The sequence below is a fragment of the Idiotropiscis lumnitzeri genome, chromosome 10, assembly GCF_059441095.1.
Source record: "Idiotropiscis lumnitzeri isolate Australia: NSW breed Sydney's pygmy pipehorse chromosome 10, RoL_Ilum_1.0, whole genome shotgun sequence".
Classification (NCBI taxonomy): domain Eukaryota; kingdom Metazoa; phylum Chordata; class Actinopteri; order Syngnathiformes; family Syngnathidae; genus Idiotropiscis; species Idiotropiscis lumnitzeri.
The window spans coordinates 18,340,933-18,366,430 of NC_142400.1; the positions used below are offsets into that span (position 1 = coordinate 18,340,933).

Consider the following 25,498-nt stretch of genomic DNA (forward strand, 5'->3'; position numbering starts at 1 on the left):
TTATTCTTTTTAATCTTTACAGTTTCTCTCATTCAAATTGGTGATTTTGTAGTTTGTACATTTCCTATGACTGGTTTTCTGCTTCTCTCAACTTAGTTTTCATTTTTTCCTTCCCATAGACACATCTCTGTTTTTCATATTTGGTATTACGTCAGCTCTAAATGTAGCCTGCAAGTGCAAAACCCAAATATGAAATAAAGCATAGACATTAGTTTTATATTGTTTGAATAATCGATGCAATATAACCCAGAATAAAAATTAAACACTTGTCAGTCACAAACTGTATTCTAATACTTTTGTACTGTGATCATCTAGAGTGTGTAGGTGGGAATAAAAGATGTAAAGTTGATCTGTTTTCTTTGGATGTTAAGATATTTTCATTCTACTCTAGCTTCAAATACTTATGGAGGGGAGTTTATAAGCACTAACCAATTATTGGTTTTGATTAATATACTTTATTACAAGCACGGCGAAAGACCATGCTCACCATGAATATGTAGGAAATTAAATTCACACAATTCCCAAATACACGGTTTGTCCATATTGATGATTTAATATTCCAATACATTAACTAGCTCAAAATCCCGACACTAAGTGTGATCATTATCATGGCACATGTTATGATTCTTATAAAGATGATCCCACAAAAAACTGTTACCGCCCCAAAAGGGAATGATTGAGCCAAAAGCAAATATGAATTTCAAAGTCATATTTGTTGGTGCAAGACTGCTCAGAACCTGCAACACATTCCACAGACACCAGGCTTGCAGCATCCACAGCAGAAGCGACACTTGATGCCACGCTTATGTCTGTTGGTATATGGTATCTGTGTAACCAAATGGAACAGACATGATCAAGATGTTCACTTCAGCATCATCAAATCCCTCACAAATAAGTTGGACAAACATCCAAGTTAGTTCACAGACCTTCCACGATTCCTCAGTGGCCTCATCGAAAGCAGTGTCAGGACTCTCTCTGTCCATCACCTCCTCCAGTTCTATTGTCTGTTAATAAATTAAGCACGTTCACAATTTGAATCTCACCATTGAAATGGTAGTATCCAAAAAGTCAGTCACAATGGTACTCACTTCACCGACTGGACTGGCCGAGTTCTCCTGAAGACAAATAAAGGCCAGCAAAATGGCCCCTGCGAGGGCAACACTGAGAGTCTTCATCCTTGACTGTTTCAAATTTGGCAGAAACAAATAACTTTCTCCTGATCCTGCTGATCGTGTCGGAGGAGTGTGCACAGTTTACTGTTATTTATACGAATTTTGGCCTCAGTTGCTTCATAAATGTCTCAATGCACTGACCTTGCATCCAGGAAGAGAATGCATCTTTCTGTTTGATGTGATGGGGCGTACACTGGGAATTTCTCACTTTATGTCATTGAAAGATTCATTATTGTGTGTGTTTGTTAGTTCCCCAGCCTCCCCCTACCCCACACATCAATCAATAATTGTAAAAAACTCATCAAACTGCCTAAAACTCAAAGCCTGTATAATAACCGGCCACCGCCACCAACCTAAAAAATAGCTATAATCCATCTTATTGTAGATGCAAATGACTAAAAATATTAAACATTTTGTACATACCACTGCAACACTTGCATATATTGTATATACTTGACATCATGTCTAAATTGTTCAATTTTGACTTCATAACTAACTTCAAGCCGCTTCTCCTCACAAGGATCGTGGGCATGCTGGAGCCTTTCCAGGTTCGGACTGTAACCCTTAATTGCTTGCCAGCCAATCGCAGGGAAAGTATGATTTATTTTATTGAAATATATGTCAAGGTCAAGGATTCTAACATATCAAAGAAAAAGTATATATATGTATATACAGTATATGTGTGCTGATTAACATTAAGTAAAATTCTAGAAAAGGAAGATAAGGGAAGTGTGTACACTATGTACATTGTCTGTGAAAAAAACATTGTTGGGCAATATCAGAAATTCCCCAATGTTTCCTTGACTAAATGCTTTGTTTTTCTTCATGCTTGAGTGTAATTTACTGAAAATGTTGTAGAATCGCAGATACCATGATACGATGTTCCACCACTCAATGTTCTGATAAAACATTATTAAGATTTTTTTAAATAAATATAAAGTTGTGCTTTTGATGGTCCCAAGCTTGGTAAATATAGCTGAACATTGACTTACAAGATTCATTTCTTCAGTTCCCATGCTCAAATGAAATCCCCCGTATTGTGTATCACATTTCCCAGTTGAAATGACTTGGAATACCATTATACTGTTTTGCTGAAACAACCCAGGCCAAATTTCATGGCCAAAACAGTCCAGTACGAATTTATTGTAAGTGAATGAAAAAGAAGAAGAAAAAAAAAAATTTCAAAACCCTTTGAAAAGTTTATACAAACTAACCTTGGTGGTATGGAGCTTGGGGGGTAAGTACAATTACCAGATAATATTGGATTACCGCAAATCAAGTGTGAAGTCCTGTTTTTTTTATGTGTATTGTTTGTTAATTAGCAGGAATACACAAAACCTGCACTCCCTATTTACGATGAAAATTGTTGAGAAGTGTAACATGAACCAAGCAACAACCAATGAAATTCTATTCCAAGGTAAAATAATATGAATAGAGGCATTAATCTTTTAATTTCTTTGTTTGAATTTCATTGCTGCATTTTTCTATGCCTCATACAGCCTCAACTCTGTCTGATCCTAATCATATCAAAAGTTTTTGTGATCCAAATCCTTAAGAATATACAGTATGGACAAACCAATGAGAAAAAATACAATAATACTTTATTATTATTATTATTATTATGTTTTACCTTCACTAAAATACTTTTTTTCTCTTCACCACATGTTACAAGTTGGTATTAAATATAGTAAATTACAGAATTATACATTAGGACTGTGGCACTGGTCATGTTTGCTCATATATATATATATATATATATATATATATATATATATATATATATACATACATTCACATATATATGTATATATTAGTGTGTGTGTGTGTACATTTGATTTAAATGTTAATCTTTTTATGCATTATAATCAACCGTATTGAGAATGACCATGTAGCACAAGATATTTTGTCATTCAATTATTCTGTTGTTTTCATGAGAAATTTGAAAATTGTGAGTAAAAAAGAATTAAAGTGGGTAATGGATTTTTTTTTCATACCCAGATTTATATGTGCTTTTAATGAGATGATCGTAGAAACGTTTTACTAATTTACTGTAATAACTATTGTAAATATGTGAAGCAGCATTTCAGAATAAATTTAATAAACTCTTGTGTCAGTATAGTTTAAGAATTAATACATTCATCCATTTTCAACACCCCTTATGCTGTTCATGGCACTGGTGCCCATCACAGCTGATTTTGGACTAAACCTTGGAATGCTCATCAGTCAATCATAGGGCAGTAATAAATAATGAGTTCATAAAGCATTTTTGTATGGGTTAACTGCATTATAATGTTTATTTACAGCTGTCTAAGTCAAGACTTTTATTTATAATATGTTTCATTCATTTGTTTTTCACCATTAAACTGATTTTTTTCTTCCTTTAGTTTAGTTAATTTCTTTCTTAGTTATAATATATTATCATGTAATAAATATTTTGAGTTATTTTTCAGTCAAAGTTATTTTAAGTCAAAAATGAGCTGTGCCGTGTTACAGCATGCACTACATTACAGTGAAACTTTAAAGGCTGAAGATGACATTGTCCAAGATGTGTCATTATTTTGATACGAATCTTAAAACTTTTTCAGGGAACCGTATGCCATTGATATTTGCACTGTTAATGTGTATACACGTTGCTTAATAAAATCAAGAAAAACTAACGTTCAGTGGGCATGTTGCTTTAGCAATCAGAATGAAAGAAAACTGTTGACAAACTCTCATGAGGTAAGAAATTCCAACTGCACTGCTCCATTATCACAGAGATGCAATCCTTCCCGAATGTAAGGTCAGAACTGAAACTGCGATGAAGCAAAAGGGGACTCTCGGTGTTGCACTATGTTTGTCTTTCGAAGAACTCTGCCATTCTAGTCATTGAAGTGATTAAAACTACAATTCCAAAACAAAAAGAGAGGCAGAATGACACATCCTGTACCTTGCAATTAGTGCATCAATTCACTGATAATTTTTTCTACACTGTACAATATTTGGAGTCTTGTAGGTCTGATATCATTTTTTCTTTTTTGTTGTTGAGTAACTTCTGTTCCACACATTAGCCGATTTATCGAAAATAATTTCATAGTGAAAATTAGTGGAGTGAATGTCAGGTTTGAGCGCAGGTTTTTGGATCCAAATGCAGGGAAGCAAGGCAGGGAGAACAAGTACAGAACTTTCTGGTGAAGTTACACTAGTTAAATTTGCAGTTTTGCAATTGTAAATGTGAACAAAGCACTGCTATAAAGTGTTAAAGGTGTCTTAATTCACATCATACAAGTCCTGAGTTCTGCCATATTTGTTTTTCGCTTGTGTTTCCATGGTGTGTTTCATTTCTATCTATACTTGCCCCAAAGCAGTTAGGAGCAAGCACATAGCCATCAACCAGTCTTGGTCACTGATCCCATCTGTCCTTGTTTGTACTTCAATTTATGTGTCTGTTCTCTCCTTTCTACATCATTTTGGGTCCCTACCAACTTTATTTTTAACACGTGACCACATATATGACAGGCTAATTGCTACTAAAGCCACCGTATGAAATATTCCCAGTGATTATCCAGTAATTTGGCCTCTCAGAAACAACATCCCAGCCCACAAGTAGCCTCATGTTTTGATTATGTCCTCCAAACCCTGGATGATATTATTTCTCTGTACAAATGGTGGCCATGTTGTTCAGGTTGTGTTTGTAACCTCATCCATTTTACATGAGGTGCAACACGAGAGAGGCAAATCGACACAGTACAAGGAACTTCTCGGATACATGTAATGCAAAAATAACATCCATTTGGAGTAATTAGACCGATGAATGATTTCATTTGGTAAAGAAGGAAACTTGGCAGTGTGAGAGCTTTTAGTAAATAAAAACCTATTACAATGTAAATCAGATTAGATTTTGTGTTTGACAATATATTTCAGATATTTAAAGTTCATCTTAGAGGCTAATGCAGATTGTTTTCTAATTGCTTGCGTGTGTTTTCTCCAGTTATTTTGGCTTCCTCTCACAATCGAAAAACATGCATTTTACGTTCATTGTTAATTGGAAGAGCAGCATGTTAGCTGACTAGTTAGCATGATTGCCTGACAGTGCAGAGGTGCAGAGTTCGTTTCCGGCTACGACTTCGGCCTACCTGTGTGGAGTTTGCGTGTTATCCCCGTGCCTGGGTGTGTTTTCTCCGGGTGCTCCGGTTTCCTCCCACATTCCAAAAACATGTATGGTAGGTTGATTGAGCTCTCGAAATGTCCCTTGGTGTGATTGTGAGCGCGGATGGTTGTTTATATTTGTGTACCCTGCCTACTGCCCGAAGACAACTGGGATAGTCTCCAGCACCCCCATGACCCTCGTGAAGCGCCTTAGATAATGGATTGATGGATGGATGTTAATTGTAAGTTGCGTGTATGTAAATGTGAGTTTAAATGGTTGTAAAGTCAGATGAGACTGGCTCCAGCTAAGCCACAACCCGAATGAGAACTGATTAATGTGATGCATCCATCCATCCATGATCTGCCACTTATCCGGGGTCGGGTCATGGAGGCAGTAGCGTCAGCGGGGAAGCACAGACTTCCCTCTCCCCAGCTACGTCTTCCTTCTGGAGGGATGCCAAGGCGTTCCCAGGCCAGCCAGGAAACATAGTCTCTAGACCGTGTCCTGGGTCAATCTCGTGGCCAACTGTTCGTGGAACATGCCCGGAACACCTCACTAGGGAGGGGTCCAGGAGGCATCCTAATCAGATGCCCGAGAAACCTAACCTGGCTCCTCTCAATGAGGAGGAGCAACAGCTCAACTCTGACTCCCTCTCTAATGACTGAGCCACTCACCCTATCTCAAAAGGGAGAGAAACCTTATGAAGGAAATTCATTTTGGCTACTTGGAGCCGGGATTTTGTTTTTTTCGACACGACCAACAGCTTGTGACCATAGAGGATTGTAGGAACACAGAATGACCAGTAAATTTAGATTTTCACCTTCCTGGTCAGCTCCCTCTTCATCACAACGGACCGATACAGAGTCCGCATCTCTGCAGATGCTGCTGCTGTTGTTGTTGTTGTTGTTGTTGAGCCACGAGATAATTTGGGCCAATTGTATCTCGTTGTTGCCAGGAACTCTTCGTTGGCTCCAACACCACGTGAAGGTGGTTCCTGTAGTTGGGCTGCAGATGTTGCACCAATCTGCCTATCGAGCTCCCGCTCCCGTCTACCCTCACTTGTGAAAAAGACCCCAGGATACTTGAACTCCTCCACTTGGGGCAGGATCTCATTCCCGACCCAGTGAGGGCACTCCACACTTTTCCGACTGAGAACCATGGTCTCAGATTCGTAGGTGCTGATTTTCATCCCAACTGCTTCACACTCGATTGTGAACCGCTCCAGTGAGGGATAGAGATCATGGCTTGAAGAAGCCTAAAGTACCACATCATCTGCAAAAAGCAGAGGTGCATTACTGAACCCACCAAACCGGACACCGTCAACACCCTGGCCACGCCTAGAAATTTTGGCTTAATTTGGCGACAAAGGACAGGCTTGGCGGAGACCATTCCTCACTGGAAAGAAAATCCAACTGCCTGCAATGCGGACCAAAATCTGACAACAGTGGTAGAGGGACTGACCAGTCTGTATTTGGGCCAATACAGGCTGAAAACTTTCACAATATGTGAAGAAAAACCTTCACAATACGACCGGTATCTTCCCTACGGACGGAGCCAATACACCACTAGGTGTTGATCAGTTGACAACTCCGCCGGCCGTAAATCCGGCGATACAACTACAAAGTCGATCATCCTGGTGCTAAATGCACATATGGACACCCTTATGTTTGAACATGGTGTTTGTTATGGACAGACTGTGACAGAATACCACTCAGGAGCTCGTTCCTCCCAACCACACCTTTCCAGGTCTCACTGTCATTATCCACATGGGCATTGAAGTCCCCCAGCAGAAGAATGGACTTCCCAGGGGGAGTGCTTTCCATCACACCCTGCAAGGACACCAAAAAAGGGTGGGGACTCGGCATTGGCACAAACAACATCAGGACCCGTCCCCCCACCAGAATTCAGAAGGTGGCCCTCGTCCACTGCGATGAACCTCAATGTAAAGGCAAGGAGCCAGGGGGCAATAAGTGTATGCCCACACCTGCTCGGCGCCTCTCACCTTGGGCAACTCCAGAGTGGAAAAATGTGTCCAAGCCCTCTCGAGAGAACTGGAACTAAAGCGCAAGCAGTGTGTGAAGGTGAGCCCGACTATGTCTAGTCAGAACTTCTCTGCCTTGCACACCAACTAGGGCTCCTTCCGTGCCTGAGAGGTGACATTCCATGTCCCAAAAGGTAGTTTCTGTAGCTGGGGATCGGACTGCCAAGTTCCATGCCTTTTACGCCACGCTGTCACAGGGCACCCAAACCCTTTGGCCCCTTCCACAGTTAGTGAGGCGGGAAGGGGGACCCACATTTTCCTTTCGAGCAGAGCAGACTTTGCCACCAGATGCTCGCCTTTGAGCCCCACCTCCAGGCCTGACTCCAGAGGGAAACCCTGGTAACATGCGTCCGGCAAGCGAAAACTAGGGCTAATATTTGCAATCATCTTAGGCTCATCTGAGACATGCTTGGTTTGGTCCCTCTCCTAGGAGATATTTGTCATGTGTGACCCTGCCAGGGCCATAAAGCCCCAGACAACTTAGCTCCTAGGATCATTGTGACACCTCTCCACCTCGGTAAGGTGATGGCTCATGTGATACAACAAATCTAAAATATACTAGGAAGTTAATAATCAATATAAACAATACATTTCTCAGTGGTGAAAAATCATTGATGAAAAACAGTTGCTTTATCTTGGTTTATTTGGATAAACATGACAATACAATAGTAAAACATTTCCATGTATCATCAGTCACAGCAGATACCACACCATGTAGATGGATGACCACAGCAGCCACAGCACCGGAAGCAGCGTTTGTATTTGGCATCATAGTCCATCTGTGTGCAACATAACCAAAATTAGCATGGGGGTTCATAATCACTCATTCGATTGAGTCTTTCAATTACCTGCATCTTGACCTACCTTTCGTTCTTCTGATTCTATCTCAAATGTTTTCAAAACATCCTCTTTTGCTCCTACCACATGTTCCTGTTTGTGAAATGCAGATTTAGTCAGAATATTCTGACAAAACCGCGAATGAGACAGATTGTCAAATTCATGCTATTACTCCAGTAAATGGCTCGGTTCAGCTCTCGAAAGGACGACTGCAAATGTGAATTTGAATGTTTTCATCTTTGGAGCTTGCTTGGTTTTCATGAAGTAGCACATAAGTTCTTAAAATGTTCTCTCCATCAGCTCTTTCGAGTAGCTCCTGTGTACAGCATTGTGAGCAACAAATACTGGCATTTCTTAAGTATTGCCAAATCATTGGCAGCCTTTCTCTATTTTAACAATGGACTGGTGTTTGAAACCGTTTTTCACCTTTATATGCACAACTTAAGCACTGCTGATTTAAAAAAAAAAAAAATCATATTTATTGTACCAATTAGACTGTAATGTAGTTGTAGTAATAGTAGCTGTTTTTCTGACTGATGTCATCCACTACAATGTCATCATGCTCAGGGGGAAACCCGAACTATGTGTATTAACGGATCCCAGCATGGAATAAAACAAATAGAAGAACGAATAACAATACACGAAATAAAAAATGTTTAAAAAAATCGCGATGAACACTAAATAAAACTTTGAAGACTGATGATTTTAAATAAAAGAGTATTTTACATTGAAAACACATGACACTCAAGAGCGACCACAACACATGAGCACTGTTTTGAATAATCACTCATCCAATCAAAATCATGTATTATACCTTCCATTGATCCTCAGGGATTTCAGCAAGTGTCTCATCTCTTGCTTTTACCATATGCTGGTCAGGATCCTATTTAAATATCCAGTATGAGAAGATGTATTAGAAAAAGAGTTGGATCTAACAAGAAATGTATTTCATGTCCTTACCCTATTATCAATAGAGAAGGTGGAACCCTCTTGAATAAAAAGGAAGGCAAGCGTGATGATCACAGCAACAGACAAACTGAAGGTCTTCATCCTCTTCCAGAAAGTATGTTTTATCGATTGTGTTTAGTTTCTTTAGCTCTGTTCAGTTAATCCTGTTTAAAGTAGTAAAGCCTGCAATTTATACAGTGACCAAGGTGACTCTTTCATCATTACCTGCTGCAGGAATGGACTTTGCTTCACTCCTCAACTGATGATTGGCACAAGAAAGGGGATTTTTCAGGTTTCTGTGCTGACCGTGGCACAAATGTCAAACCAATTTTAGCTGTCTACTGACTGGTTAGCTGGCATGAGTATCATTTCATGAGCATTTTAATTGTCCACTCAAACCACACTTAGACTGTTGATTGGCTTTGAATGTGGACAGAGACATTTCAGAATTTATTTATTTTTTGGTCCTAAGGATCTCACTACTGAGCATGAAAACATGTTAAACTCTACCAAATTCAATTGTTTAAAGTTAGAACAAAAGTTAACTGATGCACAATTGTGATTGATGTGACAATCCAGACGATTCTTAGAACCTCCATTCGCAGCACATCCCGCAGAAATTTATACGGCCGCAGCAGTTACAGCAAAAGCGGCAAGGTCCACTGTCGCGTTTCTGCCTGTTGACTGCCACCTGTTTGAGCAACACAAACCTTGAGCACATTTTTTTATTATTACTCATCCTGCAAGATGAATGAAAATATTATACCTTCAATTGGTCAGCTGGGACCTCAGCAGCTGTTTCATCTCTTGCGTCCATCATATGCTGGTCAGGATCCTATGAATGATATAGTCCAGGATGAAACTGAAGTCTTGAAAAATGACAAGAAATTAATTGTTATGACGTTCTTACCCTATTATAAGAAGAGAAGGTGGAACCCTCTTCAAAAAAAAGGAAGGCAAGCATGATGATCACAGCAACAGAAAAACTAAGGGTCTTCATCCTCTACCAGAGAGTGTTTTGTTTATCGATTGTGTTGAGTTTCTTTAGCTCTGCCGAGTTATTCCTGTCAAAAGTAGCACGGACTGCTGCTATATATATCGTTACTAAGGTGACTCTTTCATCATTACCTGCTTCAGGAATGGACTTTGCTTCACTCCTCGACTGATGATTGGAACATGAAAGGGGATTTTTCTGGTTTCTGTGCTGTCCGTGGCACAAATGTAAATCCAATTTTAGATGCCTATCAATTGGCTGGCTGCCATGTGTATGAGTGTCATGTATGATAGACTGTAAATGCTACGATAGACAGTATGAATATCACGTGATCAAAAGGTTTTATATGTGTGTTGTGTTTTAACATTATATTTTTCATTAGGGTGACATGGTGGACAAGTGCTTAGCATATCTGCTTCATAGTTCTTAGGTTGAAACTTCAATTCTGGGCTAATCCCTCTTGTCTGTCATATGTGTACAGTTAGGTTGGTAAGTTGTCCAAGGATGTGAATATCAGTGTGAATGTTTGTCTCAATGTGTCTTGCAGTTTCTGGAGCCTACCCACCCAGCAATAGCCAGCATGTGCCTGCACGCTTGGCTGTGCCAAATGGGGTTTCTTGGTCTCTGACAGTTTCTCTATTGGGGACTTGGTTGCACCTTGGCTTCTGTGTCTTGGGGTTAAGTCTTGCAGGCAGAATGAGCTGAGAACTTGCATTGGTAATATTTAGTCATGGCCTATTCAAAGTAAAATGCAAACTAGTAAGAGAGCAAAATATTCAGAATATTATTTTATTAAAAATAAAAATAGGAGTGATAATTACCTGAAAAATTAAAAAAAAACAAGTGAAGTTTTTTTTTTCACTCGTAAATTCAAAGTTACTATTACAAGGAGTGCCACGATCACGTGAGCAGAGGCAAAGACAAACTTGAACAAATACAGAACTTTATTGAAAGATGGGCCCACGTGAACATTAGCAATGAATAAATGCAAAGTAACCAAAATAAAAACTACATCAACATAAGGCTGATGCGAATACAGAACTAACGCAGGTGAACACGGAAAATATTGTGAAGTTAGGCGGACTTATTTGATATGCCCACCGGTGGCTTCACTCCTCCTGACGATGCGTAAGCAACATTGCTAGGCCATTTATATGCAGTATAAATCTGTGGATTCATGTAGTTCAGATGAGTCAGCTGTTGTTGTGAATATAAGTGGTGTGTAGGAGAGCTCATGATTCGATTGTGTAAGTGCACATTTGTGTACCGAGCATATTGGAGCTCAACCACCAGCGTGGTTGTGGTCAGGCCAGCTGACCTTCCAGTTTAACACTAGCTTCCAAGCGCCAACTTGGAAAAAAATAAAAGCCTCACCATGGCAAGAAATGTCTTGTAATAATAATAATAAGTCTGCAATTATTGATCATTGAGCTATTTGTATTAAGTTCATTTTGTCTTATTCTTATTTGTATTTGACTAGTTCATTTATAGCAGACAATTTCGTATTAGGTTAGATTTTTTTACTTGACATGTTTCGGCGGGTCTTTCGCCTTCGCCATCATGTGACACTCTGAAGAAGGCGAAAGACACGCCGAAACATGTCAGGTAAAAAAATCTACCCTAAAACGAAATTGTCTGCTATAAATGAACTAGTCAAATATAAATGATCATTGAGCTGTTTTTGCATCTGGGAACAATGGCTCATTTTGTTTTTTTTATATTTGTAGATTTCTATTTTCTCTCTCTTGTAAACTGAAGCAACAAAATCAGTCTAGGAAGATATTGTCATCAACATGTTAAACATATTAAATTTTGTGTGAGGAAAATTTATACACCATGTTTTGAGTCATTGAAATATAAGTTAGTTGACTAATTCTGGATTTTCCAAGTATATTTGTTTTGGGCCATGCACTTTCCTTGTCTTGTTCAATTTTATTATCAGTACTTAAATGTTTATCTATTTATTTAACCTTTACTGAACCAGCAAAGAGTCACATATTCAACGCAAAATGAAATAAGTACAAACAACCAAATCAGGATGTGGTCAGTGACCCCATTTGGACTCCAATTTATGAGTCTGTTCTCACTTCCCTGCCATTAATGTACAAATATGATTACATGTATGACAGCCTAGTTTCTACTAAAGGTACTATATAAAAGTAATTATCTAGTTGTATGGCCTCCCAGGAACAACATCCAGGCCCTTACATATAGGGCATCATGTTTTGATTATCGCCAATATTCCTATCAATTTGTACAGATAGCTGCATTGCAAGAAACACATGACAAAAAGCGACAGTTGCCAACTACACCAAGTGACTGGCCACCCCAGTTGCAATCCTACTGCTGCCAATGAATCTATCAATATTAAATCTTATGATAAATGTTCCAGATATTGTCTCCAAAGTGTGTATAAACTTTTAATCACCAGTTTAGAATTCAATCGTAGTCCTGCACCACCATTTAAAGTGTAAGTGACAGGAAACTAAAATACACAGTAGTTCAAGGTTATATGCATAAATGATAATAATAGCATTTCCAATGCATAATTGTGACCATATAACACTTGTCGAACCAACTATTTTCATTTTCTTTTGTAGCTTTTACATTCTCTGAGCAAATCAGCCCAGCTCCAGCAATATCATCAATCTACCTGCTCAGCATAATCCATGACATTTTTTAATTGAATCAAATCAAATCATGTTTTATTTTAGCGCACTTTTCAAACATAAAATCAAGCTCAAAGTGCTGTACAATAAAAACATTCCACTTAGAACAAAAAAACATCCACAAGACACATCCACACGCACACCTGAACTCACACATGCAAAACACACATTCATTCAACCTGATAAAACTGACATGGCAAATTGAAATTATTGCAATAAATCCACCGTAAATATAGAGGGAGATCAAAAAGTAGGTATGGGGTTGTAATAAAATACCCCCCTAACATAATTACTCTGTTTATTTAGAAAATTGAAAAAAAAAAAACACATTCATCATTTTACTCATTTCACTGATGAGATACTATTGTATACCTAGTTTTCAATGTGTAAATTCTTCTTGTATAGTGTTAGAAACAATGAGGGCATTTTCATTGATTGCTTTTATAATGGCTTGGTTTATATGTATAAATATCAACAAAGTAATAAAAATCAGTTTACTCATGGTGAATTTACCTTATCAAGGTTTATTGCGATAATACAGATTGATGTTATTGGGATAGTGTCGTATGCAAACAATTGTTTCCAGGAATCACCAGTGGCAGCAGAGACCACACCACGTAGATGGCCGACCACAGCAGCCACAGCACCACCGGCAATCTCTCTCATCGCTCATGAGTTTGTGTCTGGGATCATAGTTCATCTGGGTACAAAATAACCAAAAAGAGCATGTGGGTTGAAAGTCCACCATTCCACTTGAGTCTTTCAATTATCTGTATCTCAACCTACCTTTCGTTCTTCAGTTTGCATCTCAAATTCTTTCAAAATGTCCTCTCTCGCTCTTTCCATATCCTGAGCCTGTTTGGGAAATGCAGATTTGAGTCGAATGTTGGCAAAACAGCTAATGAGACAGAATGTTAAAATCAAGCTCATACTCCAGTAGAAGGCCAGGCACCGCTCTCCTGTGTTAAAAAAAACGTGAGCAAAAGGATGACTGAAACTGCAAATTTGAATGTCTTCATTTTGCGAGCTTGCTTGGTTTTAATTGTTTAGTAAGCAGAATTCTTTTCCAATGTCTCTCTGGCTCATCTCATTTGAGAAGATCATGTGTAGTGTGTGCAACAAATACTGGCATTTATAGTTAAGTATTTCCTAATCCCTGGCAGCCTCTCTCTGTTGTTACAATGGACTTTGCATTGCCACCTGACTAGTGTTTGGAAAAACAGTTATTAACCCTTTTATGCACAACTTAAGCACATTCCATATAATGTAAAATACGAGTAACATGCATTCATTGCACGTGTTATTTCATGCTAGCTGATCTTTCAAAAAACAATCTTAACATTTAAAACTCCCAAATAATCTTTAATGTTTTTTTTCCTGGCATTGAATCCAAACTCAAAGCTTTGAAGTTTCAGTGATTTGGAAAACAAAATGATTGGCAGTATGTCCAGCTGGTTCTGTCCAAGGGTCCAAACAACTTCTCAGTCAGAGTGACACGAGTGAACTATTTGACGCTTGTGATGTTTTGACTTATGAGTGGGGCATTTTACTCTCTTCAATTTTTATTATGGAGAAAAATAACGGCAAAAACAAAAAACAAAACGTACAAGTCAGTACTCACTTGAAAGGTAAATTTAATCTAATTAAAAGCAATATGTACAATTAACTGTACTATTATCAAATTATCTAAGATAACATAACAGCAAAAAAGGAAAGCATGTGTATTCATGATCTCAGCATGGAATGCAATATAAAGTGAATTAAATATTAAGACGAATATATGAAAAAAAATTACAAAAGAGATAAACATCACAGCTTTCAAAGGTTCTCGTGATTTTAAATAAAACATTTTAAGATCAAAATTACATAACATTCAAAAACAATTTATTTTCCCCAAATAAAAAAAATGGCAAACAAGGCATGTCGAATCAAAAATACTGAATTAATATAAGTCCAAAAAACTTGATGCAACATCTTAAACTAAAAAAAAAGAAGAAAAAAAAAAATCAGCAATGGACTCAAAATCAGGAACTGATAGAAACGGCAACAAAAGCAAAATCTGAAACGGAATCAGAGAACTGCTGCTGCATTCCAGAAAGGTGGGACGTCAGAATTATCCCACTCAGATTGTCCCAGTTCCCGTCTCAAAGCGTTCGAGGCAAATATATATATATATATATATATATATATATATATATATATATATATATATATATATATATATATATATAAGATGTCTGATTCCGATAAATTGTTTCTTGTTCCAATTCATCACAGGACCTCCAGCAACCTTCGCCATAATTTTCTTAATTTGTATAAATAAAAGAATATCTTATTTTGAAAGAATTTAATTCATTTCACCAAACAACTTACATACAGGGAAATAACTCACGTTGTGTGATGTGATGGCATTTTGAATAACTAAATTAATGTAATAATAAATAAGCTAAAAAGATGTTTAGAAGCTAGTAAATTCTGTGTTGCCATCCACAAAAGTGTGTGAAACTGTGTCTCCGTGGGAGTCACAATTGATGAGTAACGTCACGTTGGAGTTGGTGGGTGAACTTTTAAATCAACTTAATTGAAATCAACCATGTTGATCTTACAAATGTCTGTTCTTCCAGCAACCTTTTCCAATAAAATGTTCACTCAGTTAGCATGCGTTATTTGTGCATTTTAATTGGCCACTCAAACCACACTTTGAAACTTGAGACTGTTTATTGGCTTTGAATGTGTACAGACATTTCAGAATTCGATTTTTTGGTCCGAAGGGTCTCACCACTGATTATGCAAACATGTTCAACTCTACCAAATGCAATTGCTTAAAGACATCAAAAATTAACAGATGGAGAGTTGTGAGTGATGTGACAATCCAGACGATTCTTAGAACCTCCATTCGCAGCACATCCCGCAGAAATTCATATGACCGCAGCAGTTACAGCAAAAGCGGCAAGGTCCACTGTCGCGTTTCTGCCTGTTGTTGACTGCCACCTGTTTGAGCAACACAAGCCTTGAGCACTGTTTTGAATTATTACTCATCCTGCAAGATGAATGAAAATATTATACCTTCAATTGGTCAGCTGGGACCTCAGCAGCTGTTTCATCTCTTGCGTCCGTCATATGCTGGTCAGGATCCTATGAATGATATAGTCCAGGATGAAACTGAAGTCTTGAAAAATGACAAGAAATTAATTGTTATGACGTTCTTACCCTATTATAAGTAGAGAAGGTGGAACCCTCTTCAAAAAAAAGGAAGGCAAGCATGATGATCACAGCAACAGAAAAACTAAGGGTCTTCATCCTCTACCAGAGAGTGTTTTGTTTATTGATTGTGTTTAGTTTCTTTAGCTCTGCCGAGTTATTCCTGTCAAAAGTAGCACGGACTGCTGCTATATATATCGTTACTAAGGTGACTCTTTCATCATTACCTGCTTCAGGAATGGACTTTGCTTCACTCATCGACTGAGGATTGGAACATGATAGGGGATTTTTCTGGTTTCTGTGCTGTCCGTGGCACAAACTATTAGTGATTAGATCAAAACATACCCGTGAACAAACCGCCATTTAATACATAAAATGGCCACTACAAAATTATTTTCCTCCCATCGCTTTGGCGCCCCCTCTAGCGCCACGCCCCTATGCGCCATATACATACTTTTTGCGCCACTGATGCTACGATAGACAGTGTGACATTAAGGTGGCATGGTGGACCAGCACTTAACACATCATCACAGTTTTTAGGTTTGTACTTTGATTCCAGACTCCAGCCTGCCTGTCACGTTTTTTTATGTTCTCTACATTTGGTGGATTTTCTCCAGGTAGTCTAGTCTCCTCCTATAGGCAAGTAAAAAAAAAACATCATGTGATGTAATTAAGTTGTCAATCGACGTGAATGTCAGTGTGAATGGTTGTTTGTCTTCGGTAGATGTGACTTGCAATTAGCTGGCGACCAGTCCAGAGTGTACCATACCTCTCATCTAAAGTCAGCTGGGATAGGCTCTAACACACCCGCAGCCCTATTCGAGATAAGATGTATAGAACAGGGGTGTCCAACTCCGGTCGTCAAGGGCACCTATTCAGTATAATTTAGATGTCTCCCTTCTCTTTTGCAGTCAGTTGCCTTGCTGGTACTTTTGTGCTCTGATTTTTCCAAAGTCTGTCCATCCATCTGTCTGTTTTCTGCACTGCATATCCTATTTGTGCGCGTGCGTGCCGTGCCGGATGTCCTATATTGACATTGATGCTCACAAAGTGCCCTCAGCACTGAAAGCACATGTAGCTACGTGACGTGGAACGTTAAAAAAAGGTCCGCCATTTGGTGATGCCTGTTGGGTTCATAAATTTTGCAGCGCTTCTTTTGGTTGTTGTTGCTAACAACCTAGAATAACGAAAAGCTCAGACATGTTTCTCACACCTCTCGTGCAATGCATACAATGAATGTCAGACATTTACTGCAACAGCATCACACACTTACTTTAACCTCGGTAGGTAGTGGTTCTATAGATCGACTGGGGCGCAATTTGGAAATGTGCTCTTATAATACAGTATGTCTATAATGACACTGGTCAACACATTTTTACCTAATTTTCACGATGCAAGAAAAGTTTTCTGATTCCTTGCACCAATTCCAATGCTGCCCTAATTTTCTTCTCGGGAACATCAGGTTTTAATAATAATAATAATATACAACATATAATATTATACAATATATAATACAGTAATATATTTAGGATTTACGGGTTAGGTTCAGCAATAGGCTGATTTTTTTTTTAAACCTCATCGCAAAAAAAAAGTACAACACATGGTAAAATTAATATTGCACAAGCATTTATAGGTTAAACTTAAAAACAAAACAATTAAGGTTTGATCTTTGAACTTCAGAGCTACAGTATTTCGACACCTGGGAATAGTGGTGCATTTTTAATTTATAGAAATGAAACTTAAATAAAATGATTAACCTTGTAAACTTTAGCAACAACATTGGACTTGGAAGCCCTTGTAGTCAAGATTTCAGTGTGAAGAAATCCCGACGGCACCTACCATGTTTTGGTGTTGTATTGCATCATTAAAACAAATGTTGGTTGACCAATTCTGGATTTTCCAGCCATCTTTGTTTTGACCTTGTGTTTTCCACTTTTATTATCAATACTAAGGCCAAATCAGTCGATAGGTGCATACCCCTATCAGTCGCACCCAGGTTTGGTCACTGGCCCCATCTGTCCCAATTTGCCTGAGGTGGCAGTAAGTCACATGTGCAAGTCACTACTAAGTCTAGAGCTGCATCCTTCAAGTCTCAAGTCGAGTCTCCACCAAATTTCAAACACGTTATTAGTTGGTTCAAGCAAGTAGCAAGACAAGTCATAACATTTTGATGAGTCACTACATGTGTTGATGTGATAATTAACTTTTTTTTCACTGATCATACTAAAAAAAAGACATTAGATCAAAAATTAAATGAACATAAAATACAGGTAGTCCTCGGGTTATGCAGTACACGACCTATACCATTTCGACTTCACGACGCTCGAGTCGCGTCCGCCATTTCGTCACTAGTCCCATAATGTGTGAAAAAAAAAAAGCTGGATCTTGCTGGTATCAAAGCGTTACTTCCAATTTATCTGGGAATTGGAATGGAACTCGTTCTTAACCCGAGGACCGCCTGTTCTACAAATCCATTTTCCACTTGTCCTGCAGGTTAGCTGGACGCTATCCCATCTGACTTTTGCGAAGAGGCAGAATTTTTTTTTTTTCTCTGGGGGCTTGACGAGACAGGGAGGGCTGAGAGAATAATTCATAAATATATCTTAGAATATCAAATAAAATGCTGGAGTGTCTTAACTGGGGCTACAAAGATTGAAGCACCATCCCTGGGATTTGCCATCCAACATCCTGCACTACAGTAGCTATTGAAAAACAGGATTTATATGAATAAGAAACCGATCACATTTACATTCATTCATGTGGGAGGAAGCCAGAGTAAACTCACACAAGCACGGTAGCGGCATACAGGAGGGCCTGGACTGAGATTAAAACTCAACTGTGAGGCAGATGTGCTAACCATACACCATTGTGGTGCCCATACCGCAGCTATAATGTAATATTATTGCATCTCAATTTCCTTGGAAACTAAAGAGAAGCTAACCTTTAGTCGGCTGAAATCCTGAGTGCCCACTCTTTATTCCAGACTGGTGGTCAAAGTGATGCACATTTGAGATCACTGCTGATTTAGCCAGACAGTTTTACACCCAGTTCTTTTACCATGAACAAGCATTTACACGATGGGGGACAAATTATATATTTTGTCAAATGGAATTTGGGAATTGCCCTGCCGACCCAAAACAGTGTGGAGTCACAGTAAATTAGTGTTTGCTCCTAAGCGAAAAGTGTACATTTTGCCAGAACTCTGCTGGCTTCGGCCCAATAGGGAACCCGCTATACCGCACTGTGGAAGAGAGAGAGCCACAGGAGATACTCAACCAGTGGCGAAAGGAAGCCTACTGTCAGCGAGAGTCTGCAAAACCCAGACTTCACCCTCTGACAACTTGGAAATATCCATTTTAATAAGGTGGAAAAGTGGATTTGGCCAGACATCCTCATTCCTCCCATGGAAACTCATCTGTCCTGGTGTGAGGCGACACCCTCGGTGACTTTTAACTAAAGCGTTGAGCGTAGACTGCTGCGGAGCAGTGCGTCCCACAAAATGAATCTGCAATTTGGTCCTCTGGTTTTTTTGAAAATGACTTAACTTCAAGTGCACTTGAGAGCTTCTTTGAAAATTTCAGGTTGTTTGTGAGTGCTATAAATCAGCTGTTTATTCCCCCATGTTTGTTTGAATTCTGTATGACGGATCATTCCATGTTAAATCTCCTGTTTCTTCCCTTGGGATTAAATGTTAGAGTAAATCTGGAAACCAGAATGGGAAGAGAAGAACTTTGGGAAAATAGTTTACAACACATTCAGCCAATATGCTCATTTACTGAGGCCAGATCTTATCTGCAAGAGCACTGAACTATTGACATACAATATCACCATGATGTCGGTAAAACAAATAGTGTTTTAAGGTTATGCTGATTGGAAGGGGCACCCTGCAGACTTTCAATCAATATCTTTTAGAAATACGGGTTGTTTTATGTAACAGAGTTATTTCCTGAATTTCGTCATGTCGTCAAAAGTCAGCAAATGTGTTCTGAGAAATTGTAGCATTTCAGTCAGTTTTAAATCAAATGCTTAAAAACATATATTTGATGTTATTCTACTCTTTAATTTTGTTTTCCAAATTATTATTTCACCATGAATCACAAACACTTTAGTCCAATATCGGTTAACTTGAATTTAAATGTTTTTTGAAGGATCCATTTTAGGAAGCCACTGCCTTTTTTTATGATTTGGATTATAATGGGGTCTTATTTAAAACACATGGATGCCGTAATATTCAGCAGCTGCGCCACTCTGCCTCTGGGGCATTCTTTGTTCGGCATGGAGGAGGGAAAAAAGGGGGAAAGGAAAAAGAACAACTTCCACATGCTAACATTTACACAGTGATTTCTTTTAATTGCACTCTACTTTTTAATTTACCCTGGACTAATGCTTTTAAAAGTGGGACTGGAGGTATTTTATTGAAGTCATGCCTAACGCCGGACCAAATGTTCCTGATTGCTGTGGCCTTTTAGCCTGGCTCTTTTCTACCTGACAACCGGTGTTATTCCCTTGGTTCACTTTGTCAAACATGCCACACTGGATTTGGAATCGGAATGGCAAATGGGAACATGGACTAGGTGAGCTTCCTCCAGGCCCCTTCTTCAAAGAATTCTGATGAATTAATGGTCCTTCTACTGTATCGTGGAAATGGCAAAGTCAAAAGGTTTCAAGTGGGCTTGAACTGGAAACACTGAAGGCACAAGTTGCTTTTTAACGGGTCAGAAAAGAATGTTAGACAGATTCTAATCCAAGCAGCCAGAGGGTAGGCGTAATATTTACTCAAACACTTCCAGTCATTATAAAGCAACTGTCAAAGCAGTGAAAGTACATGCAGGGTTTAGCAGCTTAAATATTTTGGGCCTTGCAACATCTGATGATGCAAACCGAGCGGGTGCGGGGCATGTTTTAAAGCATACATCTCCTGCTTGACACTTGATATAAACAATTCGGTATTGATGTTTAAATAGAAGTGATTTTTTTTCTCCCCTCTCTGATAAAACACTAAACCTTATATTTTTATACAGACATCCAGGAGAAACCACACTTGGAATTATTTTTAAAGTCAGGATACAGAATATAATATATATCTTAAATCTCGTAGGACCCCAGTGAATACGTTTTATTTTAATTAAATTAAGAACTCGTCATCTTGGGAGGATGCACCCGCATCCACTGGACCAATGAATGTGGTGCCCTTGAGAGCTACCTAGTGCTCAAGAAGCCCCCTGCTCTAGTCTGTGCAAGGACAGCGCTACACCAGGGATAGGGGATGCTCAAGTATAGCCTTGGAAGAAATGTGTATAGCTCCAGTTAAATCCCTCCTGCATTAAATATTTAACAATTATTTTCTCTGCCTTATTGGTCAAGACCCCCTTAAGCACTAAGCGAGAAAATAAATGCCCTAGTGTGGCCCACTACATTGTGTTTGATGTTTCTCCAACTATAATCGTTAAAATGCAGAGCATTGTGTGGGCTGTCTGTGCGTGGCAATAAAGGTGATTCTTCTTCTACAATAATACAGTAAATTTCCCCGAAGACGTGATACTGTACTCCAATATGGCCGAAGCTGCTCGTTACTTGGAATTCATTGTTGTCAAGGTTTGTAACATTTTCATTTGAAGGGAAAGAAACGGATGCCTTATTAAGAACAATGTCAATGGTTCCAAACAGAACATGTGATGAACATTAAAATGATTTACATCATGTTCACAGCGCAGTAATCACAGTAACACCACACACCAAACAGTTTGGGATAAAATTGAATATTGTTGAGTTTAGTGGTGGGAGTCATTGAATGTGGAGCCAAATAATAAAAATAAGTAGGTGGAGACAAAAGAAGTTCTCACTTGAGAACTGAGGTCCAGAAATTAAACCAAAACAGTCTCTACAATTGTACACATGAGACACTTGAACAAGACACAAGAATAGTATGTTTGTTAATTCGTTAGCATAAGCAAATAATGAATGCCACAAGTCTAAGAACACAAAAGAGAGTGAAAAGCAGCCTTCCTCTGTTGTGAATAAGAACACTAAAATTCCATCAGTGGCACATTGGTGCCGTGTCGAAATGCCTTGTTCAAGAGCACCTAAATGAAATCCTTCATTCACTCATCAAATGCAGGTTTGGGGTAATCAAAAGTTTTTGTTTGGGTGTTTTGGTTTCCCCACATTCAAAAACATTTCAGGTTAATTACCAGTTCAAAATGCCAAAAATAGTGACACGAGATTTGGATTTGTTCCCTGGGTGATAGACGGTTCCTCCCCACTATTCTTTCACGGCTACATGCAAAGTATGACATTGTCCTCTACGCGTAACAAATAAAGTTCCTTTACTCTCACCTTTATCTGGGGCCACACCACATGGCCATGCTGGTAAAACAAATGAATAAGTACCGTGTAACATTCCAAACTTCGAAAAACAATCCATTCCTAGGCGCTAATAAAACTGTCGCCATCTTAAATCCTTATTCATTATATAGGAAATGTTTTTAGTAAATTTTCACATTCTACACTCTCGTCAAGCGTATAGTAAAAAGTTATAACAGGGCAGAGTGAGATTGCATGCGTGTCTTGGGAGGTGGGAATTTTAACATTAACACCAAAAACAGCTGATTTTGCTCTGTACATTTCATTATTTAATTATTGATGTTGACATGTTTACAAATCGTGTGCAATTGTAAAAAAAAATGTGTCCTAAAAGTGACAACCATGATTTAAAAAAACAAAAAACAAACACGCAACAAAAATCAGCATAGACCACCATGGTTCTGGTGTGTTTTCATGCTGGTCTTTCTAGTGTCACCAGTAAGATAAAAACAGCAGCTTAAGCATGCGTCACATGATGCTGTGAGACTCATCTTTATCAGCTGACGTTCAACATGTCCTGCTGGGCAACAGATGCTCAGCTCATACAGCGGGGCTCCCCAAACTGAACGTTCGGCTGTTTGAATCTTGGCTGCTTTGTTTTGTTGCTGCTGTTGTTCTGCTATTGTTGGACAATAACTCAACAAAGCCACGGTGATCAATCGTGTTTTGTGTGTGTGTGTGTGTGCGTGTGTGTGAGAGTGTGCCTTTTTTTCTTTTTTTTTTTAGCAGCGAAACAATAGAAAAAAATCAAAACTGCAAGTTTTCCCCTATTGAAGAAATACCGCAAAAGTTGAGTGCACTCCTAGAAAAAAAAATTCCAGGATGCTTTGAAACGCCAACTTCACAGCCATCTTGATGTCTTAATGATGAGTTTCCTTGATGACCCTTTAAGTCAGGAAAAGAGGAAAATAATCACAGAGCGCCAGGTCAGATAATTATCGAGGTTGTTTCTCAGCCAGGAACTGTCGAATGTTCAGGGCATCATGAGCAGGTTTGTTTTTATGTTGAAGCAACCAAAACTTTCACCTCAAGTTGCACACTGAAAGAAGCAGATACCACAGGTTCTCTGCTTTGTATTCATAAATAGATCAGTTTTGAATATATATGTATATATGTCATGTCATTATCCACACGGCTTATCCTGTACAGGGTCGCGGGAGGGTGCTGGAGCCTATCCCAGACAACTACGGGCGAAAGGCGCACTACACCCTGAACTGGTCGCCAGCCAGTCACAGGGAAGACATAGACACCGTCACTGAGTGGGAACTGAACCCACGCTGCCCGCACACAACTCAGGCGAGTATACCACTACACCGTCAGTGACATACATATATATATATGTGTACGTGTATATATATATATATATATATATATATATATATATATATATATATATATATGTATATATATATATATATATATATATATATATATATGTATATATATATATATATATATATATATATATATATATGTACGTATATATATTTATGTATATATATATGTACGTATATATATATGTACGTATATATATATATATATATATATGTATATATATACATGTATATATATATATGTATATATATATATGTATATATATAGATAGATAGATAGATAGATACCAGCTGCACCAGGCTATAAACCTGTGAATGCACATAAAGGTACAGAAACAGATTCCTAAAACAGTGCCTTTTAACACGGTAACAACTTTGCTAATTAAAACAGAACAGACCCAAGAGAAAAAAAATAAACATTTATTTAGAGTATTTTCTCAATGCTTGCCAAAAACAAATATTTGACCCATTAAGGTTCATCTTAAAACTTAGCCATGGACTTCTGGTTGTTTTGGAATAATGAAAGCTACAAGCATAATATGCAATTAGTAACAGTGGGAAGTCGCTAAACAACATCAAGAGCTTCTATTTTCTGGTGGATAACTGCTCCGAATAAACGCAAATACCTGATTAGAGTGGTTAAATGAAAAAGTGAGTGTTTAGGATCCCAATTACCACCTTTGCTCTAGTGTAGACTTTAATTACGTCGTTTCACTGACGGTTTTTCAAAGACTCCAATTACACCACATACCCGTGCAGGTTTCCAACATCTATTCAAACAGATAGCAAATACAAACACAAAACTAACACTTAGATCATGTCTCATCAAAAAGGATGAGACACGGCTTTGCATGCAAAATTCATGCAATGGAGTTTCCTTTCAGGGGGCTTATGGTGCTGTCTCACATAGTCAAATAACCTGCGGTTGAAAAAAAACCCAAATCATGTCACTCTGATTATCATCATTTTCGTTAATCACCATTCATTTTCAGTTTCGCAAGAGGCCCACAACATCAAACATAAGTATTTTCAGCATGTCCCTATAGCAAGGCTCACATCAATTGTAAGTAATTGAAACAATATGAGGCATATCTACGCTCACTCTTACTGAACCATCACAGCATTCTGGAGATATGATGATAAGGATGTGAAGTTGCTTTTTTCTCCACCCTTTTCACAACACTGGTCCTGAAGCATGCTCAATTCTAAAATGCAGCAGCAGCACTCTCTTGTGGATGCAAACTTTCACTGATCAGTGACGGGAAGTTATAAAAGCCCACAACAACTTAGTAAAGCTGTGACGACATTGTTTACCTGAATTCATTTTAAATATTACAAAGAAACACTAGTTAGACCCAGTGTAGAAATTCTCACAACTCCAGGATTTTTTTTTTGTTTCCCAGGGCTAAAGGGGGCTTCACCAATATATAATGTATTCATACACATTTCAAAATTCAATTTTAGAAAATCAAACAGAAAATTAACAGATTTCTGATGGGGCTATAGCCTCCCGGTGTAGTGCCATCCCTTGACCACAAAAAATAAAGTTGGCAATATACTGTATATTTCTGAGAACTGATTTACATTTTTAAAAGCATTGTACACAAAAGTCTGAGGCATCTTGCGCAACATTCGCACAGCTTTCACTTTTAAAACATAATTACTGAACCATTTTGACTTAGTTCTTTTGCACTGCATTACGTACTGTAAAGCAGTGGTACACCCACTTTTTTTTTTTTATCATGCGAGCGTGTTATAAAATGACCAAGTCCAAGTGATCTCTTATTTATTCATTCATTTAAAAATATAC

General features: G+C 38.3%; 5 protein-coding genes across 5 annotated transcripts; all 5 read right to left on the reverse strand.

The window, feature by feature from the left end:
• Nucleotides 1-528: 528 nt before the first annotated feature.
• LOC148329565 (hepcidin-like) lies at nt 529-1,304 on the reverse strand. Its single transcript, XM_088306484.1, has 3 exons — nt 1,089-1,304; nt 927-1,004; nt 529-826 (listed from the first exon to the last, which is right to left on the reverse strand). Exons 1-3 carry the CDS (start codon nt 1,173-1,175, stop codon nt 731-733), a joined length of 261 nt encoding a protein of 86 aa, XP_088162610.1. The 5' UTR covers nt 1,176-1,304; the 3' UTR covers nt 529-730.
• A 6,663-nt stretch (nt 1,305-7,967) lies between these two features.
• Nucleotides 7,968-9,429, reverse strand: LOC148329566 (hepcidin-like). The gene is made up of 4 exons (XM_088307090.1): nt 9,140-9,429; nt 8,994-9,062; nt 8,207-8,272; nt 7,968-8,121 (listed from the first exon to the last, which is right to left on the reverse strand). The coding sequence occupies exons 1-4, from the start codon at nt 9,227-9,229 to the stop codon at nt 8,032-8,034; spliced, it is 315 nt and encodes a 104-aa protein (XP_088163216.1). The 5' UTR covers nt 9,230-9,429; the 3' UTR covers nt 7,968-8,031.
• Nucleotides 9,430-9,543: 114 nt separating this feature from the next.
• On the reverse strand, nt 9,544-10,185 carry LOC148329567 (hepcidin-like). The gene is made up of 3 exons (XM_088307091.1): nt 10,038-10,185; nt 9,894-9,962; nt 9,544-9,818 (listed from the first exon to the last, which is right to left on the reverse strand). Exons 1-3 carry the CDS (start codon nt 10,125-10,127, stop codon nt 9,714-9,716), a joined length of 264 nt encoding a protein of 87 aa, XP_088163217.1. The 5' UTR covers nt 10,128-10,185; the 3' UTR covers nt 9,544-9,713.
• A 3,109-nt stretch (nt 10,186-13,294) lies between these two features.
• Nucleotides 13,295-13,911, reverse strand: LOC148329568 (hepcidin-like). Its single transcript, XM_088307839.1, has 3 exons — nt 13,723-13,911; nt 13,577-13,645; nt 13,295-13,490 (listed from the first exon to the last, which is right to left on the reverse strand). The coding sequence occupies exons 1-3, from the start codon at nt 13,807-13,809 to the stop codon at nt 13,380-13,382; spliced, it is 267 nt and encodes an 88-aa protein (XP_088163965.1). The 5' UTR covers nt 13,810-13,911; the 3' UTR covers nt 13,295-13,379.
• A 1,578-nt stretch (nt 13,912-15,489) lies between these two features.
• On the reverse strand, nt 15,490-16,144 carry LOC148329569 (hepcidin-like). The gene is made up of 3 exons (XM_088307838.1): nt 16,001-16,144; nt 15,857-15,925; nt 15,490-15,781 (listed from the first exon to the last, which is right to left on the reverse strand). Exons 1-3 carry the CDS (start codon nt 16,088-16,090, stop codon nt 15,674-15,676), a joined length of 267 nt encoding a protein of 88 aa, XP_088163964.1. The 5' UTR covers nt 16,091-16,144; the 3' UTR covers nt 15,490-15,673.
• Between the last annotated feature and the right edge of the window lie 9,354 nt (nt 16,145-25,498).